Below are 25,110 nucleotides of genomic sequence, written 5' to 3' on the forward strand. Positions count from 1 at the left end.
CCCATAGTTTGGTAAATCCATGCAGGTTAGTGGGGTAAAAACAGAACTGGATCAGTCTGAGAAAACCTGGAGTGATTTGGAAGCCCTGTTTGAGGTCTGATCACGTGTGTCCTGGTTCCCCTTCATTCCAGGCAGGAGGAACAGGGTGCAAGCTCTGTTGCATATTGAGTGGGTGGGAGCAGAACACAGAACTTTAAAAGAATTTAATTCTTCTTGAATACCTTGAAAATCAGACTAAAAGATTTAACCTTAGGTTTCTTAATTTTCCCAAATCGTCGTTAATTTCTCCTTTGGAGATGGTTAAAAAATATTTGGTGGACATCCTGGGAATGGACAAGGACTCACTCCCTCCCATTACACGGGCTTATTACATCGGGAGTACTGGAGTGGTGGTAGGAAACCCCCCGTAATAGGGGAGGGAATGAATCTTACCTCATTCCTAGAAAGCTCATTAGAAATAGTTACTCAGAGGTTAACTCTGCTTGCCACTTTTGCGTTGGAGCCTGATAGGAATGCCGTACTACGGCTTTCATTGAGACACTTAGAAAATCTGTTTTTGGGCTCAAAGGTCCGTATCTTTCCAGATCTCTCACGGCCTACACAGATGAGATGAAGGGCCTTTTTGGAACTTCGCCCCAGGGTGGTGGCATTGGGAGCAAATTTTGTTTTGCGATTTCCTTGTTTTTGTAATGTGATGCTTGAGGGTAAACATTTTCAGTTTGTAGAACCAAAACAGTTGAAGGAGTTTATTGATGCAAGAGTTGATGTGAATATAGTAAACCTTCCCTGATTTAGCAGGCTGGGGTCTGAACCAGAGGAAGCATCTATTGATTATTAATTTTTGTATTTTTTTTCTTTTTTAGTTTCCTTAATCTTGGAATCAAATTTCTTTAACTTGTGGACAAATGGGCTGTAAAGATATATACTTATCATTTTTGTTTCCTAATGTTAAATAATGCCGATTGCATATTCACTTTATGTGGTGATATATTGGAAAATTTAAATAAATAAATAAAATTAAAAAAAAAAAAAAAGAATTTAATTCTTCTAACACACCTTGAGTCTCTTTCTTTAAAGATGAAGAGAATCCAAAAACAAGACTAACATGCTATAAATTTTGGGTCTGATATCCAAACTTGCTTATGTGACCAGTGGCAGCACTGAGTGCATAAATGGCTTTCTTTTAAAATAGAGAGCTGGGGATCACGTGACGTTATGCTCGGGGGAATACGCTACTTTCAGTCTCTCCGGGCCCACAAGCAACTCCCGCGACCTTTGCAGCGCACTAAATCTTTTCAAACCCTGGTGAGAACCGGACCAGTTTTACAGCAGTTGATTTGGTTTGGCGACGAGACTATGGCGGCGAGAGCAGCGCACAAGGGAAAAGCCCGAGAAAAAACGGTGGAGGACAAAATGGTGGCGCCTTCGAGCTCAGCTGCCCCTACAATTTCCTCAACGTGGATTGCGGAGATTACCTCAGAAATGACTGTAGTCCTGGAAGATCTGCTTGAGAGGCGATTAGCTCCTATAGATACTAAATTGGAGCGATTGCACGCCCAAATGGAAGAACTTTCAAAAGACTGTGTGGCCTTCCAGACTCGAACAGCAGCGGTGGAAGATAGGGTCACGGTAGTAGAGGAAGAACAGAGCGCACTACAGAAGAGAGTAGCGGATCTATAGGCCAAAGTGGAGGATCTAGAAAACGGGTCCCGCAGGAACAACTTGAGGCTGGTAGGTCTGCCAGAAGCGGTACCGGATAAAAACTTGCCTGGTTTTCTGGAACAGTGGATTTCTAAGGAGCTCCAACTTCCAGAAGGTAATGGCACCTTGCGTATTGAAAGAGCTCACAGACTGGGACCGAGGGCACAGGCACACCATAGACCTAGGGTGCTTATTTTAAGGCTTTTGAACTTTGATCAGAAACGAGATATTACAAGCACTCCGAGCGGGGAAAACATTGAAATATGACAACCAGAAAAGTTTGCGCTTCCAAGATTACCTCGCAGGGGTAGCGGCGCAGAGCTTTCCCCCCCATTTGCTTGAAGTTGTTTGCCCTCAACTTTAAATTTGTATTGATATACCCAGCTACCCTCAAACTTACACATGGGGGTTCGACTCAATCATATACCTTTCTTGCATGAGTGGAAGGCACAGACGGGGAATGATCGAGGACGGCCTGAGGGAATACCTAGAGGATCTGGCAAGGGAGTGACTCTCACTGGGAAGAAAGATTTCATGGGGACATTCAATATAATACTATTACGAAGGGAGAATATGGATTGAGGGAAGTACTGAAGTAAAGACTTTGGGCTTTTTTCTTTTTAAGGCCCCGATGACGCTGTGGTCGGCGTTCAAAGGCCTCTAATTTCTTGGTCATTGACTCACAGAGGACACAGGATTAAGCGTGCTTGGAGGGAGCTTGGGAAAGCCCCGGTTGTTGGATGTGAGGGGGTGCGTATGGATGGATATATGGGTGGGGGCTTTTTGTTGACTGTTGTTTGCTTCTGCTTTTGCAAGTTGCGATTAGTTTTGTTTTATAAAGTATGTAACGGGGGTTGGTGGGGAGGTGTTTGAAGTGATTGTTCCTATGGGGGGGAACACTGTTGGGGGATGGGGATTGGGGGAGGGGAGGAAGGGGGGAGGAGGGCAGAGGGGTTGGGAAATGGGGCTTAGGCTTCAGGAGATATTTGGGATTTGGAGGTTAAGGGTGAAGTACTGGCAAGATGAGGAGAGATGGATTAGATTGGCAAAGATGTTGGCTGGGGGATGGAGGCTGGGACATCTCTCACCACTGAATACTATAACAGTAGTTACGTTGAAAGCGATCCTTACCAGTATGACATGGTAAAATTGATAACTTGGAATGTGTGTGTGGGGGGGAGATACATTCGCCAATTAAAAGATCTAAAATATTACAACATATGCACAGGCATAAAGTGGACGTGGCCCTGTTATAGGAGACTCATCTCAATTCGATGGAGCATGCTAAGTTAAAAACATGGTGGGTGGGAGACTGTGTGGCAGCGGCAGCCCAGGGGAAGAAAGGGGGGGGGGGCATTTTGTTTAAAAAGGGGGTGGCTGAAGAGGGCCAGACCATAGAAGCAGATCCTGTAGGATGTTTTATTTTCTTTAAGGCGGTCATCAACAAGCATACAGTTTACATATGTAACATTTATGCCCCAAACCAATGTGATAAGAAATTCTACAAACATGTGACTAAAGCACTGACTTCTCATGTGTGCGCTCCCTTGGTGGTGGGGGGAGACTTTAATGCCATGTGGGACCCTGGTATGGATAAGTCAACATCAGGACCTATGTCTGGTTATTACGCTAACAAAGGTTTAAGTCAGTTGTTGGACCTTGTTGATATTTGGAGGGAGCTGCACCCATCAGATAGGGATTATACTCATTTATCTCGAGCGCATTCTACCCAGGCATGAATCGACTATTTGCTGGTAACCAGGGGGGAGTTTAGCAGAGTGCAGAAATTGGATATAGGATCCTATGCTTTATCAGATCATGCCTTGGTGTGGATGGATTGGGATTTAGGGCACATTGGGCTACGAGGCGGGCATTGGCGGTTCCCCATTGAGTTATATAAGGACCCTATGTTTCGGGAGAGGATGTTGAAGTGTTGGGAATCCTATAAGACTCTGAATGTAGAACATGAGGCTCATCCTGTATTGTATTGGGATGCAGCAAAAGCGGTTCTAAGGGGAGAAATAATAAGTTATTCCCATTATAAACGTAAGGCCCGTGACAGAGAAGGCTGTGTTATGGGATCTCGCCGTCGGGATCATTGGAGGACTCTGTTGGAATACCAAACGGAGTTGAACACGCTTCTTCTTCAGACGGCCAACAGACAGGACTTAACAAAGATCTGGGTTTTCTAGCCCATTATAAACCATAAAGTTGTATTTCTCTGTTTATCTCCCTCTTCCCTCACTTACCCACACCCATCCTGTTAGACTATCAATGAAATGCTTTGATGTTCCCATGCATACCTCCTACCCACCCCACCCTGTTAGACTGTCAATGAAATGCTTGGATGTTTCTCTTATATATTCTGTCATCTTCCACATTTGCTTATTTCCAATCTGATGAAGAAGGGCAACCTTCGAAAGCTAATCAAGAAATGTATTATGTTATGTACAATGAAAAAGGTATCATCTTTATTTTCTTTTCCATGTTTTATTTTGTTTGATTTCTATTGATTACCTCTAAAAGTGGACTAACACGGCTACCACACCTCTCTACTTAAGATGGAAGATAACCGCATACAGCCGCATGAAAAAGCAAATGAACAAACTTTTGGAAAAAGAAACAAAAGTGAACAGTCATCTTTACTTTCTGACAATCTGCAAGAAGAATGACATCATTCCCAAAGGACTGAGGATCAAAATTCCTTTGGCTACTACTTAAGCTGTTATCCAGAAAGTGGTGAAATTGACCTGTTCTCCAGATAACTTATTTAGTACAGTATTCAGTGGCACCACTTAAAACAAGTAGTACTACCGATTATACAAATAAAATACAGCACCACTGCTGAAAATCAGACCCATTATTTTCTCCAGATTAAAAAAAAAAAAAAGAATTTGGTCTCTTTCCACAAGAGGGCAGCATTCATTCTGTGATAAGGCATGCTTAACAATCTTGCCCAGCAAAGGAAAATGAGAATAATTTGGAGCAAGTACAATATCTTAACATTTCAAGAAGCATTTTCCTTTGTAAAAGAAAATAATATAACTGGAGTTCTGAGGTGAATTAGTTTTGATATATTATTTACACTGGGGTAGACTGAGGAGTAATCAAAAAGGAATTTTTATTTAACAAGGTGGTGGATACATGGAAGGGTTTCCCAGTGCTGGCAGTGGAGTATCTGAATTTAAGAAAGCATGGGACAAGCACAGATCTCTGAGGGAGAGGAAGGGATTGGAAGGGCAGATTTAATAGGCCATTGTGTCTTTTATCTGCCGAAAACGAGAGAGTGGGAAGCGGAAGAAGACTCAGCACACAACAGGATTGACAATAAAACAATGCTTTATTATGAACACAAAGTTCTACAGCTGTGTAAAACACTTCTTTCATCAAAGACTTGGCACGGCATTGTGTTTCGGCCAGAGCCTTCCTCAAGAGTCTTACAATAAGTGATTCAAGCATGATTATTTAATAGCTACCAAAAAGGTAATGAAGAGGTCTTTAAAAAGACTGTAAATGAAATGTATTTTATAAAAGCAAGTTAAAAACAACACAAAAAGTGATGTAACACTCACAGCGATGCACTTCTTATTAGTCCATGGCGGACTGCTGAGTCTTCTTCATCTTCCCACTCTCTCATCGTCTCCTGGGTTCTTCATGGAATCCTTGTGTTCAGCCCTCACTTGGTTGTTTTTTATATGCCTTCATTTTCTATATTTCCTAAGAGTTTGGCTTTAGATCTGTTCTTTTATAGAGCCTTTAAGTCCTAGGCTGATACAGCAGTTGTTATAGCAGTACAAGGTTTTGCATGATCTGGAGTTCTGTGTTCAAACACTGCTTCTGATTACAGGGCTGCATCATCAGAGTCTAATATGTTTTTATGTATCTGTGTGCAGCTCTGTTCAGTGCAGTATTGCCAAAGTTTAAAGGTATGAATCATACTGTATTGAATAGATATGTGAAGGGAGATTTTAGATAGACTGTAGAAATCGGAATTGAGACCTCCAGGTCAGGGCATATCAAATTCTGTCAATGTAGAGCCTTTTATAAAATATATGCAGTAATAGACATGTGTGCTCATGCATTTGGTGGTGGCAGCAGCCCCAGGTTTGTAAATGTCAAAATCTACAATACCAACGGATGCAAGTGTGTGTTGGTATTTCAAAAACAAAAAAAGCAACAGTGGGCCTTCAGGGTTGGGATAAACAAAAAGATAGACCCGACACGGGCTGCATGTTTCGGCGCACTAGCGCCTGCCTCAGGGGTCTAATATTGTAAGCAGGCACCTCTAAGTGCAGCCAAGGATAGAACAATCTCCTCCAGCCACAGGCTTCTGGTACAGTCAAGAAATAAATGTCCACCAGCAACTTCAATCTTAAGGACTTTATTCCATGCAGGTTTCTAGTAGACCTAATACACAGTTCCAACAGCAGCATTCACCATCAATCTTAAGCACATATAAGCCACCTGAAAGTGTGTGGCAAATAGTCCCCTTTAAGCAGTAGGCTATCAGCACATATCAGGATTCAATACAGGCTCACAGTCAGCTCCAGTCTGGGCTCTTTATCCAGTGCACAATAAACAGTAGTTCAATTCCAAACAGAAACAGTTCTTTCAATTCATCATCACAGTTAAATCACAAAGCAGCAGTTTCTACCTTCTACTCTCTTCTGGGACTCCTTATCAGTCCCTGGCTTCTGCTCTCACAACCAATCATTCTCCTTCCATTAGCTTCCCCCACACCCATACTAACTAAGTTAAGCATTAGACTAATGATGAGCACCTGCACACAGGGTTTCCTGTCTCTCTTTCCCCCTAGTGGCAGCCAGTCTGCACATCCTGCCAGCTTACACCCATGTCTTCCCCTAGTACAGCTAGGAGTCCAGTCCCGGTTCTTCATCTCACCCCCTGGCTCCTTGCCTGCAATGCCTTCTGGGACTTATATTTCAGACTGAAACTGCCTTAACCCAACTATCCTGGATGTAATTTTATCACAACATAAAATAACATAAAAATATATCAGTTATACATAATCATAAATAAGAACATGCACATATACCAAACACAAATCTATAAAAACATTACACTCCAACAATAAGTAAGAGATACACAAAGAAATAGTAGACAAAATGTACATATATACTTATCAAAACATATAAAAAAAACATGAATGTACAGAAATTTTTTCTTTTTTTATAAAATCTATTAATTTTCCAAAATAAGAGATTTATTTGTGTATATACTTATCAAAACATATAAAAATGTGAATGTGCTGAACATTTTTTTCTTTTATAAAATCTATTAATTTTCAAAATAAAAGGTTTGTGTGTATATTTATTTTTTATATATTCTTATTATATAAAGACCGGTTGTTATTCATAAATGCTTAAAAAAGCTAACAAAAAATGTGGTGGTATCATCCTATATGCTATTTGGTATTATGAAGGTAGTATTGCGCAATAAACGGGTAAATCGTTCGATATTAGTAAATTCTTAAAAAATCACCCAGCACTTGTAACACTACAAACATGGTATTATTATCCTATATGCTATATGGTAGAGGTAGTGTTGCGCGAGAAACTGATAAATCGTCTGATAGTAGTAATTTCTTAAGACATCACCCAGCACTTGCAACGCTGTAAAGAACATATTATTATTATCCTGTATGTTATGTGATGATGACAGCAATGTTGTGTGAGAAACGGATCAATTGTCCAGTTTCATTAAATTATTTCACACTAACATGACTTAAAATCGCCCTTCAAATCAACATTGAAAAAAATCTTTAAATCAATATGCCAATGTTGTAATCATTCTAAGAAAAAAATATAAAAATATTCTAAGAAAAAATGTATATACGGATAAACATACACAAAAGACCACATTCTGAAAATGCATAAAATCAAATTTAAAAAAAATTGTCAACAGTCGAAATTCACATGTACAATTTTACCAGAGAGTCCTGAATATGTCTTTCATAAAGATGTATGTGTCATAAAAAAAACGATCGAAATACAATGCCTGATGAAAGACATATTGAAGACCCTGAAGGCCCAGTGTTGCTTATTTTGTTTCTGTATTGGTTTGTATAGTGCTTTACCCTCTCTCTTGTGATTTTGTTGGTATTTCAGAACATACATGTGTAATTGCTGATACATAGCTATGTATGCATGTCATTTTACAGACCTACACATCTGTGTCCCCAATTAGTTACAGGGCCCACAATCATTTGGCACTATTAGAATTGAGAGGGGGGGAAGAAACACTAAAGCATTAAGGGAGTGACCTCATCTAATGTCTCCTTAGAGTTTTGCCCAAAACTAGGATGTATATAAAACCTAGATGTCCTGGGGAGCAGTGTAAATCCCGACATTGATCTTGAGGGTCATAAAGGGGATATGCGTTCCCTTTCTGGAATGGGTAATACACGTGCATTTTTTTGGGGGGGGGGGGGCTGCTCTAATCCTGCCCAGAACACACCCAGACCATGTCCCCGTACCATATGCACTTATTTTGGATTTACATACTCCCTACAATTGGCCTTTCTATGTTAATTCACTGTAGATGTATATATACCAGCATTTGCACATTTAAATCACAAATAGAACTTCTAAAATAACTACATTAATGTTGAAATTGTTGTTTTTAGAAATTTCCCGACGCTGCTGGAACAGCCTTGTTTGAACAAGTTGCGCAATGACTTTGCATATCACACCCACTGGCCATGAAATAAATAAAACACATATAACATGAGCCAGTAAAAATAATATTCCATGTGATGTAATGGTGAGCTCGGTGGCACCAACATCCACTCCATGGAGTGAGCATTTTTGTGTGCTGCAAATACAATCTAAAATAAAATGGCTGTTATGTCCTAGCTCAGGATTAACTTACTTTAGGTTATTTGGTATCATTAGCTGCCTCTATAATGGTGGTTATAATGGTGCTTTTAATGATACGCGTGCAACCATTTCTGTAGTAGAGAATTATTGCTTTATTTTCATTCCCATTGTTCTGCATTACCGAGAGGCACCATTTACTAAGTACGGTCTACATGAAAGAAGATCCTTGCTGAATTAGACTGAAATATATCTTTGCATGAAAAAGCCATCTTTTCCTGTATTATTGAGTGAGGCAGGAAAAGAAAGATGATTACAGCAGAAGTAATTATACCCTGAATAACCACCAATTATTAAAAAAAAAAATACAAATTGCTTGTGGCTGCAAAGTTGTGGAGTCATACTGTAATACCATGTTTTTTCATGAATAGACTTTGTAGTTCTGATATGAGATATTATATACTTCACATTTGCAGTAATACATGTTGCACACACAATTCTCCCACCAGGTTACTTTATTTTAGCATAGATTCAATGCTGTCGTTAGTAGTAGTTATTGTATACAGTGGTGGAAATAAGTATTTGATCCCTTGCTGATTTTGTAAGTTTGCCCACTGACAAAGACATGAGCAGCCCATAATTGAAGGGTAGGTTATTGGTAACAGTGAGAGATAGCACATCACAAATTAAATCCGGAAAATCACATTGTGGAAAGTATATGAATTTATTTGCATTCTGCAGAGGGAAATAAGTATTTGATCCCCCACCAACCAGTAAGAGATCTGGCCCCTACAGACCAGGTAGATGCTCCAAATCAACTCGTTACCTGCATGACAGACAGTTGTCGGCAATGGTCACCTGTATGAAAGACACCTGTCCACAGACTCAGTGAATCAGTCAGACTCTAACCTCTACAAAATGGCCAAGAGCAAGGAGCTGTCTAAGGATGTCAGGGACAAGATCATACACCTGCACAAGGCTGGAATGGGCTACAAAACCATCAGTAAGACGCTGGGCGAGAAGGAGACAACTGTTGGTGCCATAGTAAGAAAATGGAAGAAGTACAAAATGACTGTCAATCGACAAAGATCTGGGGCTCCACGCAAAATCTCACCTCGTGGGGTATCCTTGATCATGAGGAAGGTTAGAAATCAGCCTACACTACAAGGGGGGAACTTGTCAATGATCTCAAGGCAGCTGGGACCACTGTCACCACGAAAACCATTGGTAACACATTACGACATAACGGATTGCAATCCTGCAGTGCCCGCAAGGTCCCCCTGCTCCGGAAGGCACATGTGACGGCCCGTCTGAAGTTTGCCAGTGAACACCTGGATGATGCCGAGAGTGATTGGGAGAAGGTGCTGTGGTCAGATGAGACAAAAATTGAGCTCTTTGGCATGAACTCAACTCGCCGTGTTTGGAGGAAGAGAAATGCTGCCTATGACCCAAAGAACACCGTCCCCACTGTCAAGCATGGAGGTGGAAATGTTATGTTTTGGGGGTGTTTCTCTGCTAAGGGCACAGGACTACTTCACCGCATCAATGGGAGAATGGATGGGGCCATGTACCGTACAATTCTGAGTGACAACCTCCTTCCCTCCGCCAGGGCCTTAAAAATGGGTCGTGGCTGGGTCTTCCAGCACGACAATGACCCAAAACATACAGCCAAGGCAACAAAGGAGTGGCTCAGGAAGAAGCACATTAGGGTCATGGAGTGGCCTAGCCAGTCACCAGACCTTAATCCCATTGAAAACTTATGGAGGGAGCTGAAGCTGCGAGTTGCCAAGCGACAGCCCAGAACTCTTAATGATTTAGAGATGATCTGCAAAGAGGAGTGGACCAAAATTCCTCCTGACATGTGTGCAAACCTCATCATCAACTACAGAAGACGTCTGACCGCTGTGCTTGCCAACAAGGGTTTTGCCACCAAGTATTAGGTCTTGTTTGCCAGAGGGATTAAATACTTATTTCCCTCTGCAGAATGCAAATAAATTCATATACTTTCCACAATGTGATTTTCCGGATTTAATTTGTGATGTGCTATCTCTCACTGTTACCAATAACCTACCCTTCAATTATGGGCTGCTCATGTCTTTGTCAGTGGGCAAACTTACAAAATCAGCAAGGGATCAAATACTTATTTCCACCACTGTAGTCTTTACTTTTTCCAAATCAGAAAATCATGGTTATGAGAAAGAGAGTAAAAATGGGGTGTGTTTTCCCTTTGTTGTCAGCACCATTTAAACAAGCTGCTGGATCGCTCCTTCACTAATTTGTGACCTGCATTTGTTGTGTTGCCTTGACCTAGATCAGGGGTTCTCAATCCAGTCCTCTGGACACACCTAGCCAGTCAGGTTTTTAGGATACCCACAATTATTATGCAAGAGATAAATTTGCATGTTATACCTCCATTCCATGCAAATCTATCTCATGTATAGGAGACTTACGAGGCCACCGCTTGAAGCCTCGGTGGCCATTTTAAACAAGCAGTGGCAGCAAGACGAGGATCAGCGATAGTGGGCAAGAAAGAGTGGGGATCTTTCCTGCCCTGAAGAAGCCACTAGACCACCAGGTTGCCTTGAGGTGCGTGCGTGAAGGGCACCCAGTGCTGGAGGGGAAGTGGACGGATGCAGTCGTTCGTTCGTCTGTACATGGATGGGAGGGGAGGGGGTTGTAAAAAGGGTGGGAGTGTGGGTGCAGGGAAGAGGGGAAAAAAGATTGATAAGGAGCAAGGAGGCTAGATTGAGAACAGGAGATGGTACGTCATTGCTTAAAAGGTGGAGGACAAAAGATTTTTTTTTTCACTTTTTTTTTTCAGAGGAATGTAATCTTCCAGAAGCTTAGCGGAGATTGGGTGGCAGAGCCGGTGGGGGGAGGCGGGGCTAGTGCTGGGCAGACTTCTACGGTGTGTGCCCTGAAAATGGCTGATGCAAATCAAAGTCAGGTATACACATAAAGTAGCACATATGAGTTTATCTTGTTGGGCAGACTGGATGGACTGTACAGGTCTTTCTCTGCCGTCATCTACTATGTTACTAGCCTTCTTATTTTCAAAAGAGAAGGCCGGCCATCTTCCGAGACAAATCAGGAGATGGCCGTCCATCTCCTGAACCCGGCCAAATCGGTATAATCAAAAGCCGATTTTGGCCGGCTTCAGCTGCTTTCCGTCGCAGAGCCGGCCAAAGTTAAAGGTGGCATTTTGGCAGGGTATGGAAGGCGGGACAGGGGCGTGGTTACAAGATGGCCGGCTTCGGCTGATAATGGAAAAAAGAAGGCCAGCTCTGACGAGCACTTGGCCGGCTTCACTTGGTCCATTTATTTTTAGGACCAAGCCTCCAAAAAGTGCCCCAAATGACCAGAGGGCCACCGGAGGGAATTGGGGATCACCTCCCCTTACTCCCCCAGTGGTCACCAACCCCCTCCCACCAAAAAAATGAATTAAAAATTATTTTTTACAGCCTCTATGCCAGCCTGAAATGTCATACCCAACTCCATGACAGCAGTATGCAGGTCCCTGGAGCAGTTTTTAGTGGGTGCAGTGCACTTCAGGCAGGCGGACCCAGGCCCATCCCCCCCCCCCCCCCCCACCACCTGTTACACTTGTGGTGGAAATGGGAGCCCTGCAAAACCCACCACAAACCCACTGTACCCACATGTAGGTGCCCCCCTTCACCCCTTAGGGCTATGGTAATGGTGTACAGTTGTGGGGAGTGGGTTTTGGGGGAGATTTGGGGGGCTCAGCACACAAGGTAAGGGAGCTATGCACCTGGGAGCAATCTTTGAAGTCCACTGCAGTGCCCCCTAGGGCCCATTTGGTGTCCTGGCATGTGAGGTTGAACAGTGCACTACAAATGCTGGCTCCTCCCACAACCAAATGCCTTGGATTTGGCCAGGTTTGAGATGGCCGGCATCGGTTTCCATTATCGGCGAAAACCGATGCCGGCCATCTCTGACATTTGGCCGACCCCAACCGTATTAGCGAAACGAAAGATGGCCGGGTCATCTTGTTTTGATAATATGGTTCGGGACACCTCTTTACGGCGCCAGCCTTAGAGATGGCCGCCCATATAGATGGCCGGCGCCGTTCGATTATGCTCCTCTATGTTACTTATTTGACAGCCTTTTAATTTATTTGAAAGCTTCCCTTATGTAGATATGAATATCACTAAAACAGCTTCAGAAATTGTTGTAGTTGTTAGAACTTCACTAATAAAGACTATATTTTGTGCTCATTTTTCTGCACTGCTCTATACAATACAGTTATACATGGCCAAATTTCAGTGAGGAAATCCTGTTTACTGATGGGTTCATCTTAACTGTTGTAATCTTCCTTGGGAAGCCTGGTTTGGAAGTAAACTTAAATTCTTCTTTCATTGGGGCACATGGAATCACATCTTCACGTCATCTCTTTTGTACAAATAGATTCTGTTTTGAGCATGTTTGAGGAACAAATGGTTTTCGTAAGTCAACATATTTTCTTTCATGCAGATCTCTCTCTTGGGGGAGGGCAAAGTGACTCCGGTGCGGCAGGGGCTGGGATGGAGGAGATTATTTGCGGCGGGGACGCGTTAGATTCCCCACGGGGGTAGACAGGGATGGATTAGATTCCCCATTGGGCAGGTGGGAACGGGTTAGATTTCTGTCCCAGTGCAATTCTCTAATTTACACTCACCCCTTTACAAAATGCGCTTAGAAAGTTGCATGCGTAAATTCTAATTAGTGCTGATAATTGCTTGTTAGTGGCCAGTTATTAGCACTGACTGGCTTGTTAACCCATGAAGTTGCTCACGCAGTTTGACCGCACTGTCAAATTTCTGTGCACAACTTTAGGCGTCTTATATAGAATCTGGGGCATTATGCAGGTAGATGTTTAGAATACTAGCATACTTTGGGGGATTATTTATTTATTTGCAATTATTTGATGTTCCACTGTTGATAAATTGAGCACATCTTTTGTGCACAGTGGATGATGCTCATACCTGATGCTTCTGCTTCCCTTGAAAGCCTAACATGCTCTAGCTGGAGTAGTCAAAGCAGTGCGTATATGGAATGCTCGTTCACAGCTCTAAATGTATGCACTGTGGGTTGGATTCAGTAAACGTTGCTCAAAGATAGGCACGGAAGAGATCCGCGCTAATACTAGCAGCGTGGATCTCGCGACTGACGTTGGGCGCTGGGTTTATGCTAGCTGAAACCTGGTATAAAGCCTGCGCCCAATTTAGGCGAAGATAGAGATTATTGTTATAACATCCATGCTTAACTTCTGGAAACGCCCCCGATCTGCCCATATTCCTCCATACCTACACCCGTTTTGAGTTGCATGCTATGAGATTTAGGCGCGGATGTTATAGAATAAGGTGTGAGGCAGAGGCATGTGTAACTCCTAATTACTGCCAATTATGTGCTGATCAATTCCAATTAACTTCAGTAATTGGTTGTTAGCTTCTAATTGTCTAATTTGTTTACATGCGCATGTGAGATTTGCACCCAAATTTGGGCAACCTATGTAGAATCTGGTGATGTATGTTAAGTCTTCAACTTAGTATTGCTAGGATAATACATCCAACCTTTTTTTGTTATTTTTTAATTAGGATGGACGACTGAGACCTGGAGACCAGTTTGTATCCCTAAATAAGGAGTCATTAATTGGTGTCCCATGAGGAAGCAAAAAGCATTTTAGTCGGGTCAAAACTGAGGTTAATACTATATAAGCACATATAGGTAGAGAAATTGCTATGCATTATGTACAATCATAAGAGCTTTGGTTATCTGCATTTTTTTGGATACTGAGATCCTTTTTCACATAATTAATAGTTCATTTATACAGTACAGTCTCAATTATCCGATGTAAACAGGGCCAAGCCATTGTCGGATAAGTGAAAAGTCAGATAATGCAGAAAACAATGGTAACCCCTTAAAAAATGCACGGAAAACATTCTTTATGGATAAAGAACAGGCATAGGGTATTTAAAATACAATATTGTTTGTTAACATTGCCAGCAGTGTGTGAATCCAGAAAACTGCAAGAGTACCTGCACGGATCTTAACAGCAGCGCGATGATGTCACCTGGGGTCTGTCGGATATGCCAGATGGTCGCAATAGCGAAAGTCGGCTAATCGAGACTACTGTATTATCCTGTTTGTACAATTCAGATATAGTATGTCATTTAGATGATGTTTGTGGCTCCTTAAATTTGATGACTGTGGATGATCTCATATGTTTTAAGTTCATCTTTACTTTTTTTGAGGGGTTTTAAAATGCCACAGCATGATGGCTGAAACGTTGGTTCCATTTATTTATTTATTGCATTTGTATCCCACATTTTCCCAACTTTTTACAGGCTCAATGTGGCTTACATTATTCTGTAATGGCAAACACCATTTCTGGAGGAGAAGTACAAAGTAGTATTACATTTAAAATTCATAAATGTTGAAATAAATTATAAAGTAAGTTAGGTAAACAGTTCATTTCAGGCGTGAGAGATAAGGGGGTAATGCATTAAAGTTCATTAGTGACAAATTGATTGAAGCAAACAGGTATAAAAAGTTCGATTTTTGTCTGGTTCTGTTAGACGTGGCAAGACCTGGACAGCAGCAACAATCATGACACCAGCCACAGAAACCTAAGAGGAAAAAATTCATTGAGGGCCCCATAATGTTTGTTTTTACCTAGTGCCCACCAAAGTGTTATCCTGCCCTGTGAAGGATAATTAGAAAGCAGAGGAGGTGATGATAAAATTTAAATTTGTTGACATGTTAATAATTTGATACCTTTTGTTTTATAGGCCAGAACCTACGTGGGAGATTGCTTTCATTAGACAGAAAGGATCACCGAGTGATTGTAGAAGCCGTCAGCGATCCGCCAACCTCGATCCCCTTTTAGCAGGAAGCAGCTAGCAGGAGCTTTGGGTGGTCTGCCCCTATGTGAAAAACTGATTCCTAAGATGTCCTCAACTCCCAGCTCTTTGAACACCATCGTTCCTTCTGTTAAACCATATCTAGTAAGACCTCATCTTGTTAATAAGTCTCTTGGTGTTAATCTACTACTACTACTACTACTATAAATCACTTCTATAGCGCTACCAGTCGTACGCAGCGCTTTACAATTGAACATGAAGAAGAAAGACAGTCCCTGCTCAAAAGAGCTTACAATCTAAATCAGGATAAATAGACAGAATCAATAAGGATAAGGGAAGGACAGACAGAAGGACACATAAGGATAAGATAAAAGTTACAAGTCAGGAGTCGAAAGCAACATCAAACAGGTAGGCCTTTAGCCTGGATTTGAAGGCAGCCAGGGATGGAGCTAGACGTAATGGCTCAGGAAGCCTATTCCAGGCATAAGGTGCGGCGAGACACAAGACAAATGAACTGTATCAACTTTTCTGTACAGGAACCTGGTACCTATGAATCAGCTTGTGCAGTACTGTCCTGTCCCCACCAGCAGTAGCATAAACACATACATACAACATTGTATTGGCGAGACAAATATCTTGACGATGACCACAACATTTCATAAATAAAATCCTGTTATATTTATTGCTAACAGGTGGTTTTGTGTGGTGTTTCTGGTGGCAGATTAACTGGGAAAGAGGCCTTTATAAAGGATACATAGTACAGTGCTGTTGAGTTGGTGTATCTTTCCAAAAAACCAACACCAGCATATTAAATCTTGCTTTCTTTGAGTATTTCATTAGAAGGTGCAGATGAATGGCTCTAGAGCTTCTTATAATTTTAGAGTGCTTCTGTAAGAAAAGTACATAAACCCATTCTTAGCATGGTAGATGGGAAAGACTCTGCCTATCCTCGGGGACAGCAGCATGGTATCTGTCTACTTTTTGGGATCCTGCCAGGGATTTATGACTGTTGGAAACAGGATACTGGGCTCAATGGACTTTTAGTCCGACCCAGTATGCCAGTTCTTATGTTCTTATTATTTAGATTTATCTATTTGGGTTTAGCTCGCACCTTTTCCAGTTATAGCTAAAGGTGATCTACGTTCAGATATATCAGGTATTTCCATGTCCCTGGAGTGCTTATATAGTAACATAGTAAATCTAAGTTTGTTCTTGAGGTAATGGAGGGTTAAGTGACTTGCTCTAGATCACAAGGAGCAGCAGCAGGATTTGAACTGGGCTTCCCCGGTTGTTAGTCTGGTGCTGTAACCACTAGATCAGTGTTTCCCCAAGTCCAGTCCTGGAGTACCCCTTGCCAGTCATGTTTTTAGGATATCCACAATGAATATGCGTGAACTTGATTTGCATACACTGACTCCATTTTATGCAAATCTCTTTCATGCATATTCATTGTGGATATCCTGAAAACCTGGCTGGCAAGGGGTGCTAAAGGGTTGTACTTGGGAAACACTGCACTGATTTACTTCTCCACTCCTATGATACTTGCAAATAATATTACAGTACAGTACATTTGGTCTAAAAGAAAAGACCATTAATTTGCATCCTTTTGGTTATCTTGAAAACTAGATGTGTTTTGAAGGCTGTGAATGGCTAGCATTAGGAACCGCTGAACAGGAGAACTGGGACAAGTAAGCAGCTGTACATAAAAAGAGAAGTGGGCCCAGGATCAATCCTTAGGGAATGTCAGCTGGGAGTGGGTGACTTTCAGAAAATCCAACTACATCAAGATTATAGCAAAGATGTGCATGAACAGAATGGATCATATTTATCAGTTACAGTCATACTTTTCTGCTAGTTTCCAGGTTGAATGAACATATATAAACGCTGTTGCTCATTTCCCCCCATTATCACCTCATATCCATGGGTGACACACTAAACTTAACCAGTAATGCAACTGAGTGGAACCCAGTTTCCGGTGATATTCAGGGCCTAAAAGCCTACTGAAGTTTTTAAGATAAGCAAATTAGTTTGAAACGAACAAATATTGTGATCCTGAAACCATTAGTATACTGATTTCAATGGTGTAATTAGAATGAAATATGCATTTTGAAATGCCTTTGGCCATATATATTTTGGATGCTTCTGCTGTATTGTATGTCTAACCCATTTTCAAGTTGCCAGTTGGGTCTTTAACCTCTCTCTTTTTTTTTTTTTTTTTTTGTAATTTGCTTTTTATGAATTGTGATGTTCTTTCATAGATCAAAGCTGGATGTGTGAAAAGAGAACAGGCTCCAATTATTTCTGCCGAGAGCAGCCCTCCAGACCTACGCACTGATGGTAATGCACGTTTCACACCTTTTCCATACTTTTTTAAACAATTACTCATTTGCGAGCTGTGCTACATAATGCTTCTTAATAGACTTTGAAGAAAAATATATGGCCTTTTCCACAAATGACAAAAGGCTGAGATGAATGCAGCGTCCAATATTTCCTATTAAGTATAACTTATTCTGGGACGTTTTCCTGGGCAAACAGCTGGAACTAACCAGAGGATGTATTGTCATAACATTCTCTGTGATCAGTAGAGCCTATTGAAGCTAGATAATGAAGACTGTTTTCTAATTCAAAAGGTTTGGTACCCATAGAAATGGTTCACTTTTCACTTAATGTGATGTTGAAGGAGGTTGCTTTTACTTTTGCCTTTTTTTTTTCCTTATGGGGAATTTCCCTTCGAAAATCTGCTTGCAGGCCTACTTACAGGCCTGCAATCATTTGGTGGAGGGGGGGGGGGGGGAGTGTGGGAGGCATGGAAACTGCTTTCAGGATGTAGGAAGAGACAGATTATAATGGAACCTGGATTAATGTGCTGTCCTTGATTGTTTGGTGGCAAACTATGGCACTGCCATGGCAGACTGAAGAAAGCCCTCCAGCAACTTAATTAAAAATGGTAGAACTGCAGCTGAAAACTGTGGTCATCTGCAGAAGAGGTTGTTATTATAATGTCCATCTCCAAATTTCTTCCAGATGTGCTAGCAGCCCATTGTTCTGAATTTTCATGCATCACATCATAGACATTCCCCATGGTGAGGAGATTATCTAGGTTACTCCCAATTGAACATTTTCAAAACTTCATTTATTACTGTTCAAATACACGAGTATAGGGTTGATCCGGGTAAAATTTCTGCTCTAACTTTATTCAGATAATTATCTGGACAATAGACTCAATATCGTCACTTTCCAGATAGCACCTGCACTGACTGCACTGCACGAGTATTCGGTGCTGGCTGAAATCTAGATACTGGCGCTGAATAGCTGTGGTTTGCTTAAAAAACACTGACCACAGTGGTTGAATATTTACCTACAAGCTGTTGAGCCCATTAAAACGGGCAAAAGAAGCACCGTCAAGAAAGCGGTCTGAGCCCCGCCGGGTCCAGCTAAGCCCCCGCCCAGGAAAGTCGCAGAGGGAAGCGCCGGCTCCCAGGGTGGTCTGCGGTCACAGAAGCGGCGGCGGCAGCAGAAGCTGATCGGACCTGTCGGTCTGTGCCTCGGAGCCGCTGTCGGACGATCCCCGCTCAGTGCTCGCCGGTCACCCGCAGCTATGTTCCTGCCTGTAAGTTTAGCTACGTTGGGGAGATATGTGTGACGTCGGTCACTCTTCATTTATATAGTAGATGTGTGCTTATGCTGATCATTGCTGAAATGGGAGATATTTAGAAGTGATTTAAGGTTGAAATATAGAAAGAGAAAAATTCACAAAAGAGAAGCAAGACCAATCATCGTACTACACATTAAGATCAATTATAGACCAGAATTAGATTTATGGTTATTAAATATTTATTTTGGTTCAGAATTTAAATATTGTAGGAGAGAGCATGCATACACAAAGACTGAGCGGCCCTAATGAGAAGCACTATGAACTTAAGACCTTAAAATAAATACCATATTATTTTGAGCCACGTAATGGGCATCAGCTTCCATCACCCAGCCTCAGGACATTATAAATATAGATGGAAAAATGAACTCTTATTGCAAATTGGTTATCTTCCAGCAAACAAAAACTAAACCGTGAGAAGACCAGAGCTCTCATCTTCAGTCAAACAGATCCTGTACTGTTGCCATACCAGCTTTCTATGGAAAGAATGGATATTAAAATGGTTAACTCCTTGCATGTTCGTAGGTATCATTATAAATGATAAATTAAATTTTCACTCACATATACTTACATTAATGCAGAAATGCTTTTTCAGGTTTAAAAGAAAATATGCTTAGTCCATTCATTTTTCAACCAAAAATCATTTCATATACTATTTCATTTCTTAATACTTAGTCCTCTAGGATCCTTTTACAGAGACGCTAAAAAGTGGCCTGCGCTGCTTTTAGCGGGTGATTTTCCAGCACATTCAGCCCACCTCTTAGCGTGTCTTCCAAATAACCAAATGTCTGTTTATGACAGTAATGGCCAGGCGCTAAGTCCAAAATTAGGGCCTGGCCATTTACCGCGTGAGCCCTTACCGCCTCCTATTTACTTGGTGGAAAGGGCTCTTGCGCTAACCCTACATCCTCAGAAGCTTAGCCGAAATTGGGTGGCAGAGCAGGTGGGGGAAGAGGGGTTGGCGGTTGGGAGGCGAGGATAGTGGAGGGCAGACTTATATGGTCTGTGCCAGAGCCGGTGATGGGAGGCGGGACTGGTGATTGGGAGGCGGGAAATACTACTGGGCAGACTTGTACGGTCTGTGCCCTGAAAAAGGCAGGTACAAATCAAGGTAAGGTATACACATACGAGTTTATCTTGTTGGGCAGACTGGATGGACCATGCAGGTCATTTTCTGCCGTAATCTACTATGTTACAGGAATTGGGCAGCGCATGTCAATGTGGCAGCTCTGCCGATTACCGCCAGGAATTCCCCCCTTTCCCCCATGGTAGAAAATTTGAAAATTATTTTCTACTGCGGGAAACTGTGTGCTTCAGCTTCGGAACTATCGCTGGGTTCCTGCGTTACCCCAATGGCAGGGCAGATTTGGCAGGCACTACCTGCGCATTAGCCCTACCATGCCTTTGTAAAAAGGCCCCTTAGACTATTGTAATGCTCCTTTTCAGAGCATACTTTTGAGCAAATTGAAACTGTTACAGCAAGTAATCTTCTCACAGGAGCAAAATGGGATCACGTGACACCTTTTCTCAAAAGTGAACACTGGCTGCCCATTTTTTTTTCTGCATCCCTTACAAGATAGTTATTATATGGGCTTCCCCCTCTTTTTATTTCTTATATATTACCTTCATGGGTCTTGAAGGACTCCTGATTGTTCCCTCATTTAAACAAATAAGATTTCATAAGATTTGTTCTATTTTTAGCATTACTGCTCCAACTCTGTTGAAACACTTAAGTACTTCTTTACGGTTGCAACATTATTTTAGAAATTTAAGAACATTTTGAAAACCTATTGACTAAGCATATACTTCCTGAAACTTTGAAATGTGCAGAGGATGGAGGTGGGTATAGAGTTCTGGCATGGAATCGTAGTCTGTAATCTGCAGTATCTTTTAAACTGCTTTTATTTTGTCTTATTAAGATAAGATTTGAAATGTCACTTTCTTTTTTTATTTTCTACTTTTTTCTTTAGACAATTTTTAGTATTGTTAACTGCCAAGATGGATCTTATAATATGATAGAATAAAAAATAAATGAAACTTAATAAAATCCCTTGACAGAGGGCTCCTTTTAATAAGCTCCAGTAAGCACTAGCGCATGCTTACCACAGCTTAAAAGGGCTTACCGTGGGATGCGCTGAGGCGTTCTGTGGTAAAAGCCCAATGTACATTCACAAATAATTTAAAAATGTTTCTTTATTTTTCTTGGAGGGGGCACGCCTGGGGGGGGTGGAGAGTGAGAATGACAGTGTGAATCAGCGCAGCCACTAACTGTTTGGCCCAGGATTAGAACATAAGCCATTATAGCCTACAAAATAGGTGGCAGTAAGGGCTCACATGCTAATTTTTGGTAATGGCTGTCCATGCACTAATGTTGCCATTAATGCGTGGCCATTCATTTGGAAAATGGAACATTTGGCCATTTTCTGGCATTGGTAAGGGTTCACTAAGCCACTTCCTACTACAGCTTCGTAAAAGGGCCACAAAAGATGGTATATGTGCTTTGGTGTTTAAAAGTTAGACGGTAATCTCTCGGTCCACAGACTGTAAGCATGGTAATGAAACCAAGTTCTTATATGTTACTTTGATATACAGTCCACCTCCACACAAATGACTGTGGATGACTGATTGATACATAACTTATTTATTTATTTTATTTGTTGCATTTGTATCCCACATTTTCCCACCAATTTGCAGGCTCAATGTGGCTTGCATTATGCCGTAATGGCGATCGCCATTTCCGGATAGAGAATTACAAGTGGTATTGCATTAAGGCGCATAAATGGTAAAGTAGAATAAAAAGTGGTATTGCATTGAAGTTCCTGAATTTATTTATTTATTTATTTATTTATTTGTAGCATTTGTATCCCACATTTTCCCACCAATTTGCAGGCTCAATGATAGAGTGAATTATAAAATAAGTTAGATAATCAACTATAGAAAGTTCATTTCTGGTATGAGAAATAAAGTAGTAGTGTGTATTGCGTAACTTTCATTAGTAGCAACGAAGATTGTCATTCTAGTGTAAAGAGTTCGGTTTTGTCTAGTTCATGTAAAGTCTAGTTGTCTTGTATTTAGGATGGATCATTATGGCATGCCTTCTTGAACAACTTACTGTTGTTGATATCATTTTGAAGTTATAGGCAGTTTTTCTATTTTATGTGACTGTATATCACCTAGATTGTGCTCATGGTGCCTGTGTTTAAGAATACCCTCAGTTAATAATCATGAATAAAAACACATATGAAGGTTAATTTTATAACAAGACACCTATATGAGAAGGCCAAAAATGTGCCTGTTTCCAGAGATGAGGTCGTTACTTTTTTAAAATATTTACGTGAAAAGTAAAAGTACTGTGGCTTAAAAAGTAGTGAAGTACAAGTAGAGAGTCTTATCCATAAAAGTAATGAAATAGTCTCTTAAACTACTTTTTTATTACTAAGTAAAAAGTATTCTTAAGTTGGACCACGGAATCTAGTATGTTAATCTAGTATTTTGAATATGTACATATCAACTTGTAATCTGTCTTTTTAACAAGCTGGCCAAAAATCTATCATTCCTCCCCCCTTCTCAGCCCCCACAAAGTGTGATGTCTGTTGAGGTTATTAAACAAGTTGGACTTGTAATAATTTTAGTCTTCCTTATTTGATTTTTTATCAAATGCTGAGTTAAGGCCCAACAGTAGCTGGTGTTCAAAATGTTCAGTCATTTTACTTCTTTTTGGACTAAACAACTGTCCAGCAACTTTAAACAAGCATTCACTACTACTACTACTATTTAGCATTTCTATAGCGCTACAAGGCATACGCAGCGCTGCACAAACATAGAAGAAAAACAGTCCCTGCTCAAAGAGCTTACAATCTAATAGACAAAAAATAAATAAAGTAAGCAAATCAAATCAATTAATGTGAACGGGAAGGAAGAGAGGCTGGTAAAGCAGTGTTTACTTCAGAAAAGATGTCTTTTGAGAACAGGATATCCAACAAGTTCTGACACAGAATTTACACTGTTCATGTAGGCAGACAGAATAACTTTGCCACTTATGGTGTTGGTGTCTGCTGTGTTGAAAGTGAAGAAATCATCATCCATGTCCAACTGTGTCTGAGTTGCTGTAGCATTAACTGTGACTAGACTCTTGGCTTTTTTTGTTTTTTTTTCAACAGCAAATCCATTCCTTGCAATTTCTGCGTAGGGTCTTTGATCCATAAAGTCTTGAATTTGGGATGTAATATTGTAGCTGGTATAAGTTCCTCTTCAAAGCACTTCTGTATGCCACTTAGAAATCCTCTTACTAATGTCTGACAAGTCTGAAGTGTGTTGTTTTTCTCAAATATTTGTAGTTTCTCTTTCAGCAATACCAGAATGGGCACAAGGTAGGCCATGAATGCTTTAGTTTCACATTGAAGAATGTCTAAAGCTTGCATCAAGGGTTTCATTACAGAGACCTAGTCTGCAATAAACATGATTTCCGAACAACGAAATTCTGCAACATCTTGTTTGTAGACGGAATTCGTGACGTTGATGCCTCTTTCTGTGATTAGACGATTAAACCATTCGATTGAATTGTAGATGGAGTTCCAGTGAATCTGAATAGGAGTAACAAAAATGGAGGCCAAATGCTTGTTCAATAATCTCAGTAGACATCACATTTCATGCCATTTGTTCCATAATACTTGGAATTTGGCAAAAGTATAACGATGCAGCTTTTTGTAAGCCAAATCAGATTCTGCTTCTGTAGCTTCACGTGTGGCAACCAGATTTAAGCAGTGAAATGCGCAACGCTGATGTGGCAGCAAATGAAAACGCAAGTTGATAAGATACCGTGCAAGTTTTGAAATTCCATCTCATCTTCATAATCATCATTGACATAATTTGATCAACATGTTGTTGATATTTGGAAAATTGTTGACCCATTGTCAGTAGTTGTTTTGGTAATTCTATCCTGGAGGTGGAATTCAGAATTGATTGATTCTAATGCAGCTAACACATGTGTAGGATCCTTTTACGCAACGAGATGCCAAAGCCGCAGATCTTCTTTGCTTCACCATCTGATCTATCCAGTGGACTGTCACCCCAAGGAAGGATCTGTGATGAATAGACCAACAATCCGTTGTAGTAGCAACAAAGTGTTAATTTTCCAGTTCTCAAATGAAGTTCATCTTCATTTCTTCAAAACTCATCAATCTATTGTACAACAGTTTTTCTACTCCTAACTGATTTGGAGGAATGCCTGTAATCAAATCTCGTAATGTTGGTGATTTTGCAGTACTGAAAGTTTGCATATCATGAATAATGAAGTCAAGGATAAGGTCGTCCAGAGCAGCTTGCGTTATAGCTCGAGTGCCTGAACTTGAAAATGACTGACTGTGCAGCATACGTTTCACTTTATTTGTTACTGGAGAATCTTCAAATTCAGTCTTTCTCTTGCGTGATGCAATCAGTTTCTCATACAGTTTCATCTGAGTCAGGCAAATTCGTTCAATATGCTTCCTCGGACTAGATGGCGAATTCATTTAGGCCAACACTTCTATTGGTTTTGGTGCACACATTAAGCAAAGAAACTTATACTTGTTAACATTAAAGCTAACACATTTAAACATTGTATCTAAACAAGGCCACAGAGAAATAGGTGCCACATCAGACTTTGCATAAATAGCATGTGACGTTGCCTGCATCAGGAGTCCATAAACTCTAAAATTTAAAATACAAGACATTTACAAAAAGTCCTCAAGAATGTGCAGTCCTGTGAGAGACAAGAAGGAAGGAGCCAATAGCTAAGTAACTGCTCAGGCTAAAGAGAGAACATGAGCTGCACCAGGAACTTACGTAAAAAGTCTGTAATCAAGTTATAAAATTACATTATATCAATTTACAGATTTACAATGGTTTATTTTCTTTCAACAGAACATTTACCCTTCCAACTTTGCTTACAATTCTAACAGGTAGCAGAGCATTAATTCCACTCTCGCCTTGTTCCTCATCCAATGCCCAGCACCCCCTTTGTCTTCTTACTCCCCCCATGTCAAGCATCTCCCCTCTATATTCCTATTTTCCTCTCCCACCC

The 25,110-nt window shown here is 41.0% G+C and overlaps 1 protein-coding gene across 1 annotated transcript in view; it reads left to right on the plus strand.

Annotated features, from left to right (window-relative positions):
• The window catches only part of STXBP4 (syntaxin binding protein 4), a 192,091-nt gene that overhangs the window by 4,432 nt on the left and 162,549 nt on the right, over window positions 1-25,110 (plus strand). The window contains 5 exon segments of the mRNA XM_030206863.1: window positions 14,132-14,190; window positions 14,192-14,236; window positions 15,326-15,426; window positions 15,429-15,541; window positions 17,656-17,734. Coding sequence (XP_030062723.1) covers window positions 14,132-14,190; window positions 14,192-14,236; window positions 15,326-15,426; window positions 15,429-15,541; window positions 17,656-17,734 — 397 coding nt within the window.

The sequence above is a fragment of the Microcaecilia unicolor genome, chromosome 6, assembly GCF_901765095.1.
Source record: "Microcaecilia unicolor chromosome 6, aMicUni1.1, whole genome shotgun sequence".
NCBI lineage: Eukaryota > Metazoa > Chordata > Amphibia > Gymnophiona > Siphonopidae > Microcaecilia > Microcaecilia unicolor.